At 44.0% G+C, this 16,531-nt stretch overlaps 1 protein-coding gene across 6 annotated transcripts in view; it reads right to left on the reverse strand.

Moving 5' to 3' along the window:
* Positions 1–950: 950 nt before the first annotated feature.
* The window catches only part of RNF152 (ring finger protein 152), a 76,898-nt gene continuing 61,317 nt past the window's right edge, over positions 951–16,531 (reverse strand). For all 6 annotated transcript variants that reach the window (XM_061130877.1, XM_061130880.1, XM_061130879.1 and 3 more), the window contains one exon: positions 951–8,933. In XM_061130877.1, the coding sequence (XP_060986860.1) occupies positions 8,185–8,799 (615 nt within the window). In that variant the 5' untranslated portion in view covers positions 8,800–8,933 and the 3' untranslated portion in view covers positions 951–8,184. The remainder of the gene's footprint in view (positions 8,934–16,531) is intronic.

The following is a 16,531-nucleotide window of genomic DNA, read 5'->3' on the forward strand; positions in this document are numbered from 1 at the left end:
GCGCGCACACACAGACACACACACACACACACACACACACACACACACACACACACCCTCCATTTGAGATCACGGAAATCCACACCAGAAATTCTAAAATATGCTGATTCAACTTTTATACTTTAAAACATCTGGACTCTCTAAAAGTCTTGCTTTTTTGGTACAAGAAATGGATATGGAAGCACAGTAACCTCTCTCAAGTTTAAACTTAATAAGGATCGTTTTTTAAATTTCCCAGAGAGCCAGGGCATACCAACACTAGGATTCATGCATACCCGATCATTGATAACCCCTTAATTAGGTCACCTGTTCAACTGAACTGCAGTTCACTGATAGGATATTGAGTTTTTCAAAGTCAGAATGTTTTTTATTAAAAAAAAAAAAAGGAAAAGAAAAAAAAAGCTCTTCAAACATCCTCTGTCCCACTGAAGAAAACATTTGTTTCTTTTGTTTTGTTTTTTGGTGGCTTGTGGGATCCTGTTTCCCCAAGCAAAGATTTAACCTGAACCTTCGGCAGTGAAGGTGCAGAGTCCTAACCACTGGAAAAATTTGTTAAAAGGTACTTTTCCAGACACAGAGCCAAGAGACCAGGTCATGGTACTTCTCACTACACAGGGACCTTCATGAAATTGTTCTGCACAAGGTACATAAAAATGGTGCAAACAGCATCATTTCTAAACAGTACAGGGTGAAGGTGGGGCCACCAGAAGTCACAAAACCCCCCAACTGCACAAAAACGCACTTGGACTCACTCATTAAATGCATTCTTTAGCTTCTCAGAGGAGCCACTTGAAGGTCACCTCCACTTAAAATCCTTGGCTCAGAAGCTCCTTGTTGCTTTATGACCCAAGTCTATTAAAATTCTCAGAGTCTCTGATGATGAAAATTCCAGCCAGCTTTTTTTTTCCTCTTCATGTGGTTGGGGGGAAGAAAACCAACACATGAGTCTATTTGAAATCATTTCATGAATTTTAATCATAGCAAATGTGTTTTAACAGTAGTCATAAAATCAACATTACCACATATACAAAGGACAAGACACCAGATTGGCATACAAAAATACCATATATTAAAATCAGGTTCATTGGAAAAACTCAGGACTTGCTAAGACACCACCTACAACAGAGACAGCAAGCAAGAATGCTTTTAAGACATTCAGATTTATAAACAGCAGCTTGATATCCCCCTTATGAAGTCAGTATTTGGCAACATTTGGACAATATTCTCTACACAGCCCAGCAGCTCGTTTATCTGTAGGGCTGTTTGGCCCTTTAAAAAAGATTCTAAAATAAATAATCCACAGAATTGTAAATGAAACACGTCAAGGACTTAACAGCCTCTGAGCAGCATTAATCTAGCCATTTGACTGGAGTACTAGTTATCAAGAAGGCCAGGAAACCCACCAGCAGAGTCGTACAAGTGGCCGGGCCTCAGTGTAACAGCTGCGTGGCTTACGCTGGGAGCTTGTAACCGTCCCAGGCTGAAACCAGCCTCCTGCAACTGCCAAGGGAGCGAAACGGGAACTAGTGGTGGAATGAAAAATATAACAAATGACCTCAACCAGGAGAGAAACCGAAATGTTCTGGAATGAGCCTTCCCAATAGTATTAACCTACTCAAGTCAGGTCACATCCACAGGCATGGGCACTGCATTCCTCAGGTAAGAGGACATCGTTGGAGTTTGTCTGCAGTGACTGCACCACCAGCCCGAGAGCAGGGCCTGAAAGTGTATGGTGTGCCCACTGATACCAGTAGGGCCTCCGCGGACGCGCCCGTCAGCTGAGCACCTTCCCGTGTCTTCAGCTGACACATCCTGAACTGAGTTCGGTGGGCCATACTTGGGTGACTAATTGTGCTTGGCTCAGTTAATTCCCACTCTTCTTTCTTCAGCTGCTTTCTGCCAGGACTGACCCTCAGCTTCTGCTTTGTTTGGGAGCTACGGTCTCACTATGGGTTTCCTCCCTCTATGCCGGCGTCTTCTCACTTTCTGGCCTCTCTTTTGCTACAGACTCAAGGTCACAGCCCCACCTCCACCAAACAGGGCCTGCCTAAGAGTCCGCTTGTCTCTCAGCCAGGAAAAGCCAACTAGGAGTTTTCTGCAGCACAGTTTAAGACTCCAGCTCCTGTGTTCCCCCACTTTCGAAAGAGAGATGACACAGATACCTCCACTTGTTCCCCTAAGGGGCACCTGCCTCATCAATTTCCTCCCTTTTCCACCCATGCTCCTCCACTGCCATCATATCCAACCTTCTGCTCCTCGATTCTCAAAATGCAGATGTCAGATTAAAGACTGAGCTTCCCTTTGGAACACTCTCATTAGAATAATCCAGTAACACAGCCCACGGAGATCACAGAAGACCTTCACAGGGGCTACCAGCCCTGCATCCCATGATGAGCTTTAGAGCAGTGTTCTAGAAGAACCAGGCCAGCTATAAGGGAACATCCCTCAGAAAAACAAAACATACATGCTGTTGCAGGCTTCAAGAGACCCCTCAGTACTTTTGCCCCAAATATTACTGATTGTCTCTAAAAAAGACTATAATATGAATAGTATCAAAAACCTTAGACTAGAATAATAAAGTCCAGCTAACGAGATGAGTGTTTTCAAGCACCGCTACATCATAAGTGGGATATAGATAGTGGGATACCCCAGGCAGTGAATCCTGAAAAAAAAAAAAAATCATTGGCCCGACTGTGCAAGGAAACTTGTGCAGAAAAATGGAGCCATGTTGCAAGAGTTCAAGAATAATGGTGCTCTACTCACGACCACTTGAGCAGAGCCAAAAGTAAGTCATTTGGAAGACAGAGATTATATGTCCCACCCACTAATGTTCTTCATATGGTAGAACTCACCTCTTCATATATAAGAAGTCTCGAGACCTTAGTTATATAAACACTCCCAAAGATAGCTGGTTTGACAAAATGGATGCAGCCTATAGCATTTGTTGGGAAATTAATACCTAAATTCAACATTATATAACCCACATTGGAAAACATCACAAACATTTTACTTGATTTTTTAAGCTTCAGTTACAGCTAAATCATGTGCCTATATATATGTATATATTTATACCTATATGTATAGACATATGTCTTTATACAGTGAATCAACTGTGTCAGCAAAGTCAATGGCTTGAATTTCTCCTTATATTTTTAGAAATGTTTCAAGTTTAACAAAATTCAGCAACTAGTCATCATCTCTTGAAATAGACTATCACTTTCAAACAGTTATTGAATTATCTTGACTGCCTCATCCTTCTCTGCAGTTCCCGTTCTGGTAAGGATTGCTTTGTGGGTAACGTTTTCCTGAGAATGATGAAAGCGGTAAGGGACAGCTTCTCCTTCTGGGCCGAGGATGACAGATTAACTGACTGATGACCCTTCTCGCATGGGAACGAGATGCTGGCCAGTTGGCAGCATCATTTTTCTAAGAGAAGATAGAAATTCAAACCACTGGCATCCCACTCCTCTCATACCAGTGATCTTTGGCCCTCTAATTTCCTCATGAGTCTAGAGAAAATCTATTATTGGGCAAAACACGTAGTCATTTTTAAGGACAAACTAAAGAGTCCTGCTCATTGACAAGTTCTATATTTAAAACAAATGCATTTGATTAACATTATTTTGGACAATGAAAAGCAGACTAACCACTTTAGACACAGTACAAGTTTTCAAATAAAACTATGAGAGCTCTTTAAATAAAAACCTAGACTGGAATAAATACTATCAGGAAGAGTCTGATCAATGAAAATACATCTCAAATTGAATTTTCTGCTTCCCTTTACTCACTTAAAAAGCAATGTTAGTAACTTTAATAACCTTCAGGTCTTTACTTTTCATGGGCAATGTTTTTCTAATGTCAAACAAAGTGTCATTGTGCAAGAATTCAAATCTTCAATTATTTCAGGGATAACAAAAAAAAAAAAAAAAAAGACTAAAACAATGTCAGATCTCACTCTAAAAATAGTACCTACATTTTAGTCTGGCATCTGAAAAACGATGCCTACCTATGCCCCCCTCAAATACAAGGACGAGCTGGCAGACTTCAAGGGCAAACAAAAACACTGCCTATGAACACTGCAAAACATGCTTGCTCCTATATTTCACACCTTACTAATGCAGTGATGGAGTCTAAGTAAGATGTTGGAAGTGAAGAGGGATTTCATTAGGCTTTTTTCTTTTTTTTCTGTAACATTTACTTTTTGGCCACAAGACCCTAAACACAATTTCACAGTACAGGTCATGCAGGTCAAACATTTTACAGCTACTGTCAACCTACTTACTATTTTTGGACAATAGATTCACATGCAGCTAATGATCCCAGAGTGGGGGCTTTATCAAGCACTCTTTTAAGCTTCACTGATTTTTCCTTGGCCCAGAGTATCTAAGTAATAACCCCAAAGGGCAATCAATGCATTTTTACTGTCATACTTGAGATCATTTATTTTTAAGCCCAGAAAGGAAAAAAAAATTTTAAGCCAACTGCAGGTTACTAAACCACAAACTGTCTTCTCCACCTTACTGTCTACTCCACTAACACCTTGATGCTAGATTCCACTGCATAACCCTCCAGAATCCGTTGTCCAATAATGGTACCCACTTGCCACATGTGAGTGGCATCAATTTAATTAACTTAAAATACAAAATCCAGTTCCTCATTCAGACTAATTTCATTTCAGTTTCCCAGTAACCAATGTGGTTACTGTATTGGACAGCATAACTTCTAGAACATTTCCAGCATCACAGAACATTCTACTGAGCAGCGCCAATCATGAAGATCCCAAGGGCTGGCTGCACCAGTACAAGGTTTAACCATCAAGGGAACCACTCTTAAGTCATGAGCAAGATTAAACTGAACTATATTTTTAAAGGAAGTATCTTATAGGTTTCTGATCATAAAGTATGACTGGAACTGAGAACCTATTGCCTTTTCATCACAACCTATGCCCCAGGTCATTGTACAAAATTTCCCCAAAACAATGCTTTTTGATAGCATACTTGATTCTACTTAGCATATTCAGCATTCTCTTGGTTATGTCAAGATCATTAATAAAGAAAAATCCATGCTTCTTATAGTTTACTATTTACACAACACTCACTGTCCTTTACAGGTAGAGTGGGAGGCAGGGGGGAAACCAATGTTTTGCAACTCAAAAAATTCAGATCACATGGTTCTCCTTAATTGTCTATACTCATCCCTAAGTCAACCCTCCTTTCATTTCCCAGAGAGGTAGATGCTAACTAAAACGAATATATAAATCTATAAAAACAAAGACCTTAAACAGTAGTTAAGTTAGTAAAGGGTGGGCATTCATCCACCCTGAAAGGAGATCGTAGCCCGACAGAGAGGGCAACAGGTCTAGGAAGGAGCAGGAGGAAACAGCCGTGCAAAGTCCTGGCCCCCCTTTCGCTGCAGATCAAACTGTCTTGCATCTCTGTGGGCCTGAGTGGAGTCGTCTGAAACATCCAGCCACCAGAGGTTGCCTTCGGATCCGACTTCCTGTGCTTTCCGTTGTGAGTTTTTCACTGATGCGAACTGTGAGTTCCGGCTGATGGTGTCACTGGGCTTGTGTCTCATGGGGTAGACGTGTTCTCAGGGTCATGAGCAAGTGCCAGAGGCCAGAGCAGTGGATGCCAAACAACATCAGACAACACGAAGCCTACACACACTCTATCCGGCAGGCTGAGACATCACATGCATGCGCACACGCACACGGCACACACAGGATTGTACACTGATTAAGCAGGTACACAAATGAATAACTAGCGGCAGAACCCACTTAAACAACGGCTTTACATCAGTAAGACACACAAAAGTCCTGCTTGGGGTTGCTACTGTACCTTAAATTGTAATGTCAAGAATCTATCATAGAGCCGAGTAATTTTGCACTGCTAACTGCAGTTGGGATTGTTTTTCAGTAGAAAGTATGTGGACATTTGTACTCTGCGGGTTTGTGCTAAGAAACACAGGTCACTGTATCACCACGTAAGTCGGTGTCTATATATAACCTATAGACCATGTAGGATTCTATCCCACTACACTCCAGGGCTAGTCATTTCCTGTAGGACATAAACATATGTAGATATCATTCACAAAACAATTTGAATATGGCATGACTTAACATTGCAAGGTAACGTCCATTTGAAATGCAGAATCCTCAGTGCAACGTTTCTGTGGGGTTTTTTTCCCAAGAGAAACATAAATTAGGTCAGACATGCATCACGGCAGCCTGGGAGAGTTTGAGAAATTGAAACTAACCCAACAGTATATTAGGTTACATAATAGAGGATAGTATTCAGCTAATATGATACCTAAATTATTAATACCAAACAAATCCTAGATTATTTGTTGTATAATGCCCAATAGCTTACACAATAAAATGGCATTTTAACCTAATTTCTAGTTTGAGATTTCAAATACATTTCCTAAAGGGCTAATGACAAATTTGAAAGATTTGAAAAACCCGAGTTCATATTTTTATATCAAATTCTCATGTCAGTGAATATTAGCTTGGGATTCTATTCATTATATTGTCATTTTATCTCAGTTAATGCCATAACTTTAATGTGCATATTTTGTGCTGCTTGAAGGTAAAAGTTAGCATGTAGGTAAATTAAATTATCTCAGTCTTAAGGATTATTTCTAGCCTTGCTTTTTGGAGGCAGTCACGCCTTATTTTCCTGTCCCCCGTTTTCAGGAATTCAGTGGAACACAGACATATCTGTGAATGGGGGCAGGGTGGCTTGGCATGCACCACTTGCTTCATAAATTCCATGAAAGAAACGAGAACTGTAAAGCTCACAGCTATGTCTGAATGCACACATATTCAGACATAGAATGTATCATTTAAAACCAGCAGATCTTTCTTTGCAAGCAACTGCAGGCCATTAAACATTTAAGCACATTTGCAAATTGATGGTGAGCTGGTCCACTTACCCTGGGATGTGCATTGCTAGTTCACCTTGCCACGCTTCTCGATAAAAACATATCTTGAAATACAAGAGAAAGTCTCACTTCTACCAACAAGAAGACACTGGAATGTGAAATGGCTTAACTCTCACGGAGCAATCTCTTTTAAGAAATAATCATGGACTGTCTTAAAACGCCAGTCCAGGTTTGTTAGCAATTACCAACACTTGGAGCTGTTGGAATACATCACAACTGGGAGAAAAGACAGAAATCTTCTGCATTCTCCATTTGTGCCTTACAGAATACAGGACTTGGACACACAGAAGAGGAGCAAGTGTGCAAGGGATGTGTCTGTGACACCTCGCTGGGGGGTCCAGGTGGCCGCAAGGTGGCCGCTATTTCAGACTCTGGACTCATTCACGCCTACAAAGTCTTACTCCTGGGATTCTTCTGAAAAGATTCAAAACCTGAGGTAAATAAAATCACACACACACACACACACACACACAAATACACAATATTTACATTTAAAATTCTTATTTTGTGAGATGGCTTGAGAAAAATGGTTTCCTGTGGGATTAGGCATTTCTCATTATTACTCAGTTTATTTCTCCTGATCTGGCCTTCGGTTTAATAAACACATAGCGAGCTCTAATTACAGGGGGAGAAAAACGAACGTGCGAGACAAAACACAGCACGCTGGAAACACTCGTTCAGATGTTTTCTGGAAAAGACAACTGTCCGCGGAACTTATTTTAATTTGGGTGCCATTCAAAATGGTATAAAAAGTCTTAGCAACTAAATGGAGACAGGGTCTCATTTTCTCAAAAAAAGGAAAGAAACCAGCACTGCATGTTGCGGTTGAATTTTTTACATGGATTTTCAGGTTTAATTCTACTTGTATGCAGGGCATCTTTATTTTAATCTACCACATTTAGAGAAGATCACATTGTATGCACTTCCGACAGTTTAACGTCTAAGTAGAATAGGTCTATCTCGTAACATGATTTGGAGAAATGATAAATTACAGTCCATTTAATAGGCGATTATGAGGATGCATGCAACCACCTTCGAAGCCGTCGCCACCAGGAATGAGAGCACTCTGCCTGCTTTCCCTTCGTGTCTGTCTTCGGGTAATCAGACGGCGGCCCAGGGCCCGGGAGCCAGCGCCGGGCCCCCCGGGGTCAGCGGGCCCCCCGCCTTCTCACCACGATACCCCCACCAACAGCTGCTCAGCCCCGAGTGGGCACCCACGGAGCCTTGCCCGCAGCCCCTTCAGCCGCAGGATATCACAGTGAAGCGCTTAGAAATGCAGGACATGTTGTGGAGCACGATGCCGAGGAGGAAGACCAGGACGCAGGCCACCAGGATGACGGTGCACACCCCGGACCAGGTGGAGCTCTTGGCCGCGCCCCGCCGGTCCGGCTCCTCGGCCGCCGCGTCGCCCGGGGCCGCGGGCTGCAGGGGCTGCTGCTCGGCCGCGGGGACGCTCACCACGGCCACCGCCTTCGGCTGGCCCCCAGGCAGCAGGCGGCAGCCCGCGTCGCCGGGCAGCAGCGCGCGCTCCTTGGAGACGGGCAGGGGCAGCATGTAGCACCCGTTGCTCGGGAGTCTGATGAAGACCGGCGTGCGCTCGGAGGCGTGCGGGATGGCGATGACGCCCAGCACCGCGGGGTCGTCGGGCAGCTGCGACACGGAGAAGCCCGGGGGCAGCCTGGTGGTGCCGCGGCACCAGGGGCAGCGCACGTCCTTCTGGCTCGTCCGCATCTGCTGCAGGCACACGGAGCAGCAAGTGTGCCTGCAGTCCAGCAGCTTGGGCCTCCGCCGCGGGCTGTAGTGGTTGAAGCAGATCTGACACTCCAGCAGCGAGTCCTGCGACAGCGTCTCCATGCTGAGCCGGGCGCGCGGGCCGGGCCGGCCGGTCAGAGCCCGCCGCTCGGCGCGCTTCCTCCGGCCGGGCTCGCTGTGGTCACCGGGGGGTCGGGGCGCTCACGGCCTTCCAGCATACTCAGGCGTGCCCATTTCTGAAGGAGACAAAAACGCACACAAAGCGAATTACTTCCAACAGGCCGAGATGGATGTATTCCACGGCTCGAAAGTCCAGATGTCACGATATATGAGTACCAGTTGCCCGCTCCCGAGACTGGAAGAGTCCCGGGATGTCCAGTGGACAGTGAGTGAGCGAGTCCTCTCCTCGAATACTTTTCTTATTTCTAAAGAAACAAGTATCTCTACAGGGTATGCAATGCCCCCCAAATGTTCTACAGAGGGAGCAAGCTGTTTCTGTTTATTGTTCTTCTGAACTGTTCTTCTAAATACACTGCAGAAACTCATTTCCAATAAGCTTCTAGCATTTCCTAAATTTCTTTCCTTTGCGCCTGGGACCTTCTTCTCCTGACTCTGCTCACCACCCCGTAAGTGCTCATTGCCAGATATAGGCACCTCTACAAATCTAGGTACATCATGTAGCCAGCTCACTCCATGGATGTGTGTTAGGACTATTCCTCTCTCACAGGTAATTAAAACGGTGCCACCAAAGAAGCACACTCAGGTATCGGTTATCTTTTCCCCCAAATCTCCTGAACCAAGGCAGGTTTTGTCAAATGGCTTTAAAAAGAGTCAAAAAGCAAAACAAACAACTGCCAAATAACAACAATGAATCTTTAGACAGGAGGGGTCACAAAAATACACAGGATCACGAGTATGTTTCAGTCAGTTCTTTTAATTTCATGATTATTTAGGGCTGCACCAACAGAACCAAGAGCAAATACCATTAATTCACTGATTATAATCAAGTATTATTGTCAAAGAAAACCGGCAAGCAGCCTTCACCAAAAAAAAAAAACAAAAAAAAAACAGGAGAAGAATGTTAGCCTTCTGGTATTGACAGGAGGCAGGATAACGTGGTTCACTTAACTGGAGTTTAAAGAATCCATCAAATGTTTTGAGAAAGGCTGCCCAAGACCATCTCCTATTGAAAGCATCCAAATTATGTGTTCTGAATGGAACCATGATGACTCTGGAAAAAACTATTCAACCATTGTTGTAGAAATAATTGCTAGTCCTAGAACCCCACCTACACCCAGAAGCAGGAGCTAATAATACAGATAACCTCCTTCACAATTTTCTTAAAAAGAGAAACTTCTTTTTCTTTTTGATTTCCTTTGTGCGATTATGAATACACCCCTCCACGGTGATTACGATTTAAGATCAAAATCAAAATGTAGAAATAGTTTAAAGTCAGAAATAATCACTGATAAAAATTAATGCTGACAATCAAAAAAAGAAACATTTTAAAATATTTTGCTGTAAGAGGACTTAAATTACTGAAAATAAAATATAGTAACAGCATTCAGAAAGCGCACATTATAATCAACTGCTCATCTATCTACTATTTCAAGAAACAGTTGTGGAATAATTGAAATTTGCTAAGTGTAGAACTTAAAATGTTCTCACCCAAAGAAAAAAAAAAAGATTAAGATGTGACATGATGGATGTGTTAATCAATGAGATGTGGGGAGTCCTTTCACAATGCATACTTATTTCCATACTTTAAAGTGTCCATCTTAAATGTCTTACAATCTATTTTGTCAATTATACCTCAATAAAGCTGAAATAAGAAATAAAAATAAAAAATAAATATCTACTGAGTATCTATGATGCAAAAAGCACAATACTAGCCATGGTAGATTATTAAGATGAATCAGACCCAAATACCACTCCTAAGCTGTGATTCATGGGGTCGCAAAGAGTCGGACATGACTGAGCGACTGAACTGAACTGAAGCTATTTAAAGTTAGGCAAGAATGAACTCATGAAGGTATTTTCTCTTCCATTCATTTATTCATTCAAATTCTCATTGAATATTTACCATGTGTCAAGCATTATGGTAGTTATTATTGTCCCTTGTAACAAAGACCTTGTCACCACCCATAAGAAACTCACAGCCTAGACGTACTTAAACAGCTATGCAAGTAAATAGCTGTAACATAAATACAGTGATGCTTGCCTTACTGGAGCTGGATGGAGCAATCAGAGGCCCAGTGAAGAGTCTGGATTATGGAGAGGATTTAGACGGAAAATTTCAAGACAGGGTACTTTCAAGTTCAGAAATCAGCATGAGCAAAGGGAAAGGGGTGAGCAATTACAAAGTTACTTTCATACTCTAGCTGTGACACTGGCTAGGTTTTTTTCTAACACAAGAGTAACCTTCAGATGCCATCTCTAAGAAAGAGCTTCACAGTTTTAGCCTAGACATTTAGGTCTTTGATACAGACACCTTTTATTTTTTTTATTTTTATTTTTTAAAGCCTTTATTGAATGTGTCACAGTACTGCTTCTGTTTTTCGTTTCTTGGCTGCAAGGCATGTGGCTCTTAGCTCCCTGACCAGGGATCGAACCCACACCCTTTGCATTGGAAGGTGAAGTCCTAATCACTGGACCACCAGGGAGTTCCCGGAAGCCTTTTAAAAAAACAAAATTCACACAGAACCTGCAGGAACCCTCCGGCAGGCCCAGCCAGGGAGAGCAGAGCCTACAGGGAGGGGAGAGGTGAGTGGACCCCGGCCCGGGCCACAGACCCCAGACCACAAACTGTGGACACCCCCGAGTGCCAAGGACGCGGGATTCATTAGGCAGCCACAGTCAGGATAGACGGGAAAGACTTGCTGGGAAGCTACTGTAGTATTAGACAAGAGATAAGGATTGTGTGTGTGCATGTGTGTGTGTGTGTGCATGTGCGTGTGTGTGCATGCGTGTGCATGTGTGTGTGTGTGTCCGAAGTCAACAGTGGCGATGAGGATGAAGAGATCAAAAGTGCTGACAGCTCTTAGAGCAGTCACGTGGGATCTGGCCACATCGACAACGGGATTGTAAGGGGAAGAGGCAAAGGCCCAGTGAGAGGAGGGTGAAACAGACACAAGAGAAGAGGAAAGGTGAAGAGAAACACGATGAGTCCTGTTTGGGCTGTGCTCCATTTGAGGTGCTGGGAAGGGATAAGAAATCAATTCCTCAGGAAGATGTTAAAGAATCAAAAGGAAGCTGAAAACATGGGTCTGATATTGTAGAGCAAAGTCAGGACCAGGCCTGAGAGAGCTAGATGGCCCCTCCGGAGAACAGATCTCAGCCAGAGGCAGACACAACAGCCCGCAGCCCGCTCAGGGAGCACTCACTGTCACTGGCTGGACGGAAGAATGGGGAGGGCGTAGGAGGACACCCGGGGCCCCTCCCAGCACGTCCCTCAGACGGAAACGGCCCAGGCGGCCCGAGACCATGAGGAGTGTCTGAGTGCTCAGTAGCTCAGTCAATTCTGACTCTGAGGCCCCACGGACTACAGCCCGGCAGGCTCCTCTGTCCACGGGGTTCTCCAGGCAAGGAGACTGGAGGGGGCTGCCATGCCCTTCTCCAGGGGATCTTCCCAACCCAGGGACAGAAACTGGGTGTCCTGCATTGCAGGCAGCTTCTTTACTGTCTGAGCCACTGGGAGATATATATATATGTATGTATGTATATATACACACACACACACTCACACACACACACACACACACACACACACACACACGTGGCTGCAGGTTCGCGGTGGAAGGGCGAGTTCAGGCGCGGCCAGGCAGTGAAGGGCTGAGGGAGCCCTGGCGCTAACGCCTCCTTCCCTCCAACGTGGACCCGCCAGGCGCGGCGCGATCTGCCCAGGGCACTCCTGGCCCCCAAAGGGCGGCTGTGAGCGCAGCCCAGGGAGCAGGAAGGCGCGCAGTCCCCTGGCCCTGCCCCAAGACCTGCCACACCACCATGTTTCAACAAAACCAACACACACTTTATTCATGAATTTATGTTCCAAGTAATGTTCACTTAATTGGTGTCGAGCTCCCTTAAAATTAGATTATACGACTCAATTTCCAACATATCCAAGTTAAAATTTCCAACTTTATCCCAGAGTAGGCCTTAAAACACAGGCCGAACACAAAATCAGAGGGGAAGACAGTTCCTCCCCTCTCTGCTCAGCTATTCAAGTAATTCTGACAACAGGACAGCCTCCTGATTTATACGTGGATTTGTTCTATGTGAAGCCAGCCCATACTGAATTCCAGTTTATCTCCTGTCTCATAATTAGTAATGATGATGATTAGTTAGGTAAAGAGAAGAAGATTTATGAGGCTCTGGACCAAAGCTAATGATGAATCATGCTTTCTCCCTTTCATCTCCCTTTCATCCTTTCATAAACCCAAAAGATGTGAGTCAACTATAGAAAAAATAAGGCCCACATAAGCTAGAAAAGAAACCCAAATTCCCAAGCACAGGGTACACCAGCACACACTGGCAAACCTGTCTTTGCCATCACGTTCCTTACAGGAGCAAGATGTGATACTCAAAGTAAACACTCAGATCCAAAGGGAAAGTGTGTTTTGGTAGAATGCATAAAAACAGGTGTAAACTGAAATACTACACTGGAATGATTTTTAAATGTCAGTACAGTTTATTTTGAAAGAACATAAAGATTTAAAAAAAAAAAAAAAGAAACCAACCAGACAGACCACAAAAAGAGGAATAGCAGTTAAGGGCGGGCCTTCTCAAACTAATATGGCTTACGAGATACAACATATGGTCAAACATGTCCTCATGAAACCGTAGTGTTGGCACTTCCCTGGCAGTCCCGAGGCTGGCGCTCTGCTTTCACTACAGGGGGCACAGGTTCAATCCCTGGTCAGGGAACTCAGGTCCCTGCGTGTCCCACAGAGCAGCAGACAAAAAAAGCATACACCTTAATTTAAAAATACTTAAAAACAGTTTCATAAATAATGTCAATTACACAATACACAAATAGAAGGCCCTGAATCATCACTGAACTCAATGCTAATCCATGTCTTGGATTTAAAACAGTTTAAAAAGCTGAGATGTGTATGAACGTAGGAAGGTGTGACTTGGAGGGAAATGCCAAAACCAGAGGGAGGGGTGTTGTTCAGGGTCAACTGACATTCGGTGCTCTACCATACCAGTATATTTTCACAAAAGAAAATTTCTTCTTGTTAAAAAACTACATAATTTTAAGCATCTTTATTAAAGTGTGGGTGTGATCAAGTCCTCCCATGAATTTAGTGGGTGGTATAGTTCAGTTGCTTTCAGAAGTCCAGGCACATAAAGATAAAAAGCTGATAAAATATACCCAGTCATCCCTCGGTGTCTGTGGGGGACTGGTTCCAGAATCCCCTCTAGGATAGCAAAATCCAAGAATGAAAAAAAAAAAAAAAATCCAAGAATGTTCAAGCTCCTTATTTAAAATGGCCTAGGATGCTGGCCCTCTGTATCCTCAGATATGAAACCCTCAAACATTAAACTCTAGGATATGGAAGCCACCAGCCACAGTCTAGGTAGTTTTACCCTGCTTATACTTTCACGATTCTTCATACACTGTGACTTAGGTTTGCAGCTGTGACATCAAGTATGAAGCCTCTCCCCAGCACTGTGACCCGTGAGCTGATACCGATCACATCTGACTGACTTTGAATGGTTCCATTTGTTGGTCCACATGAGGATCTTAAATTCAATGGTCACACTGAAAAAAAAGTCAGAGATTAAGCTAGTCACTATATGCTTTTCTTGCTCTCTTAAAGTAGCATGTCTTTTTGATACAGGCCATTTACTTATTCAAGAAAATGTAAATATTTGAAATGAGATTAGAGAAAATAATTACAATTCCATTTAAACTGGCATTTCGATTGGCAAGACCATGTAGTTATACTGGATCTTGGCAAACACTCTGATTAATGGCAGGAATGGGCATGGCTTGTCGGTGACAGGTGTGTGGCTGACATTTGGTCCTCTGGTAGCAGAGAGCAACCCTTTCAGGACACAATTGCCTAAAGCGTGTAAAGTCCAACTGGTGTAAGAACTGTCTGTTTTCATGGAGAAGGCAGTGGACCCCAGGGCTCTAACAAATCTCCAATGAGAACGCTATCAGCCCAAGCTCTAAAGAAAAGCTGTCCTGTTTGCTCCCATGAGCATCACGGTTTGCAGTATCTGATGACACAGAAAACCAGGAGGGTGAGAATGGTTACTTCAAAGTCCCGAGCAGGGACGTCCCTGGCGGTTCAGTGGTTAAGACTCTGAACTTCCACTGTAAGGGGCACGGGTTCAATCCCTGGTCAGGGAACTCTGATCTCACAAACAACGCAGTGTGGCCAAACAAACAAGTCTTGAGTGACCAGGGGGTACGGGGCAAAGGATGGTGCCAGGGCTGGAGGCAGATCGGCCCCAGCAGCAGAGGCAGGCGGGGAGGACAGAGGTCACTGGCTAAACGGGCAGAGCAGCAGACCCACCAGAAGGCAGTGGCCACCTGGGGCCTTGCCACACCGCAGTGGGACTAGCCTTGCCCGCACTGCCTATCGGGGTAACCACGAGCGCAGGGGGCACGGCCACGGCCGAGGTGCCGCGCCCTCCACGTGCCAAAGCTTCTGCTGCAAAAATGCAACTAACCAAGCAGCTGAAATGGAACCACAGTCTCCAGAGATGTATTTACTCAGGAGCATTTCATTTAAGTCAAGGCAGGGAAAAGAGGGATGAACCAGACCCATCCACAACTCGGGGATAAATATTTAAAATCAAAGTATATTGGAATCAAGACATTTTTAGGAATTAAAGCCAGATTTCAGTATAACAAGCACTGGGCTTTGTTGGTTTGTTTGCTTTAGTATCTATCAGACAATCGCTACTATTAGGAATTGGGAGAGAAAGCGTTTAGCTCCAGTTCTGCCCTTAAGTAGATGGGTTACCTTAAGCAAATCACCTCTCGAAGAGTGCAGGGTCCTCTTCTCCAAGGACACTGGACTAGATGGTCCCTCAAGTCCCTTCTAGTGAGAACAGTTCCATGACCTGAGTAACTGCTAACCACACTCGGGTTTTCAGCAAATGACAGAGCTGCCAGGCTGTTTGTTCTACAGTCATTCTCATTATACCTGAGAGGTCATCTATACATATTAATTGTCAGTGACCTCGTGCATGGTTATGTGAGACATCTAAAATAAGCAGGAAACATCAGAAGTTTCTTCCCTGCTGTATGGTGTAGGGAACTCTGCTCACCGTTACGAGGCAGCCTGGATAGGAGGGGTCTGGGGGAGAATGGATACATGCACAGGTATGGCTGAGTCGCTCTGTTGTCCACCTGAAACTGTCACAACACTGTTAATCGGCTATATTCCCAACAAAAAACAAAACGTTTTTTAAAAAAGAAGTTTCTTCCTTTATGCCTTGAATTTAATGAATGAGCATAAAGAGAGCTAACACCTTAACAGAAAACAGCCACAACTTTGATTTGTAGCAATAATCAAAGGAATTACTATTTTATATCTAATCAATAACCTTCTCAGCTCAAGCAAGATATCCCATTATCCAAGCTTGCTAGTAGGTGAAGGTGAGGTTCCAACTGTCCCTTGAAGAGACGCCTGCATAACCGTCTGGCTCATATGGAAGCCAAGATTAACACTGGCCTCGGACATACAGTTGCACCTTCACTTGCTCTGATCACCCAAGGATGGTGAAGAAAGAAAGGTGCAGATGGTCACAAAGGTAGAGAAGAGATACAAAGGACTGTCAGTGGATCCCCAGGCTCCCTGGAGAGAAGCGATGATAG

This window comes from Dama dama, chromosome 27 (genome assembly GCF_033118175.1).
Source record: "Dama dama isolate Ldn47 chromosome 27, ASM3311817v1, whole genome shotgun sequence".
Taxonomy (NCBI): domain Eukaryota; kingdom Metazoa; phylum Chordata; class Mammalia; order Artiodactyla; family Cervidae; genus Dama; species Dama dama.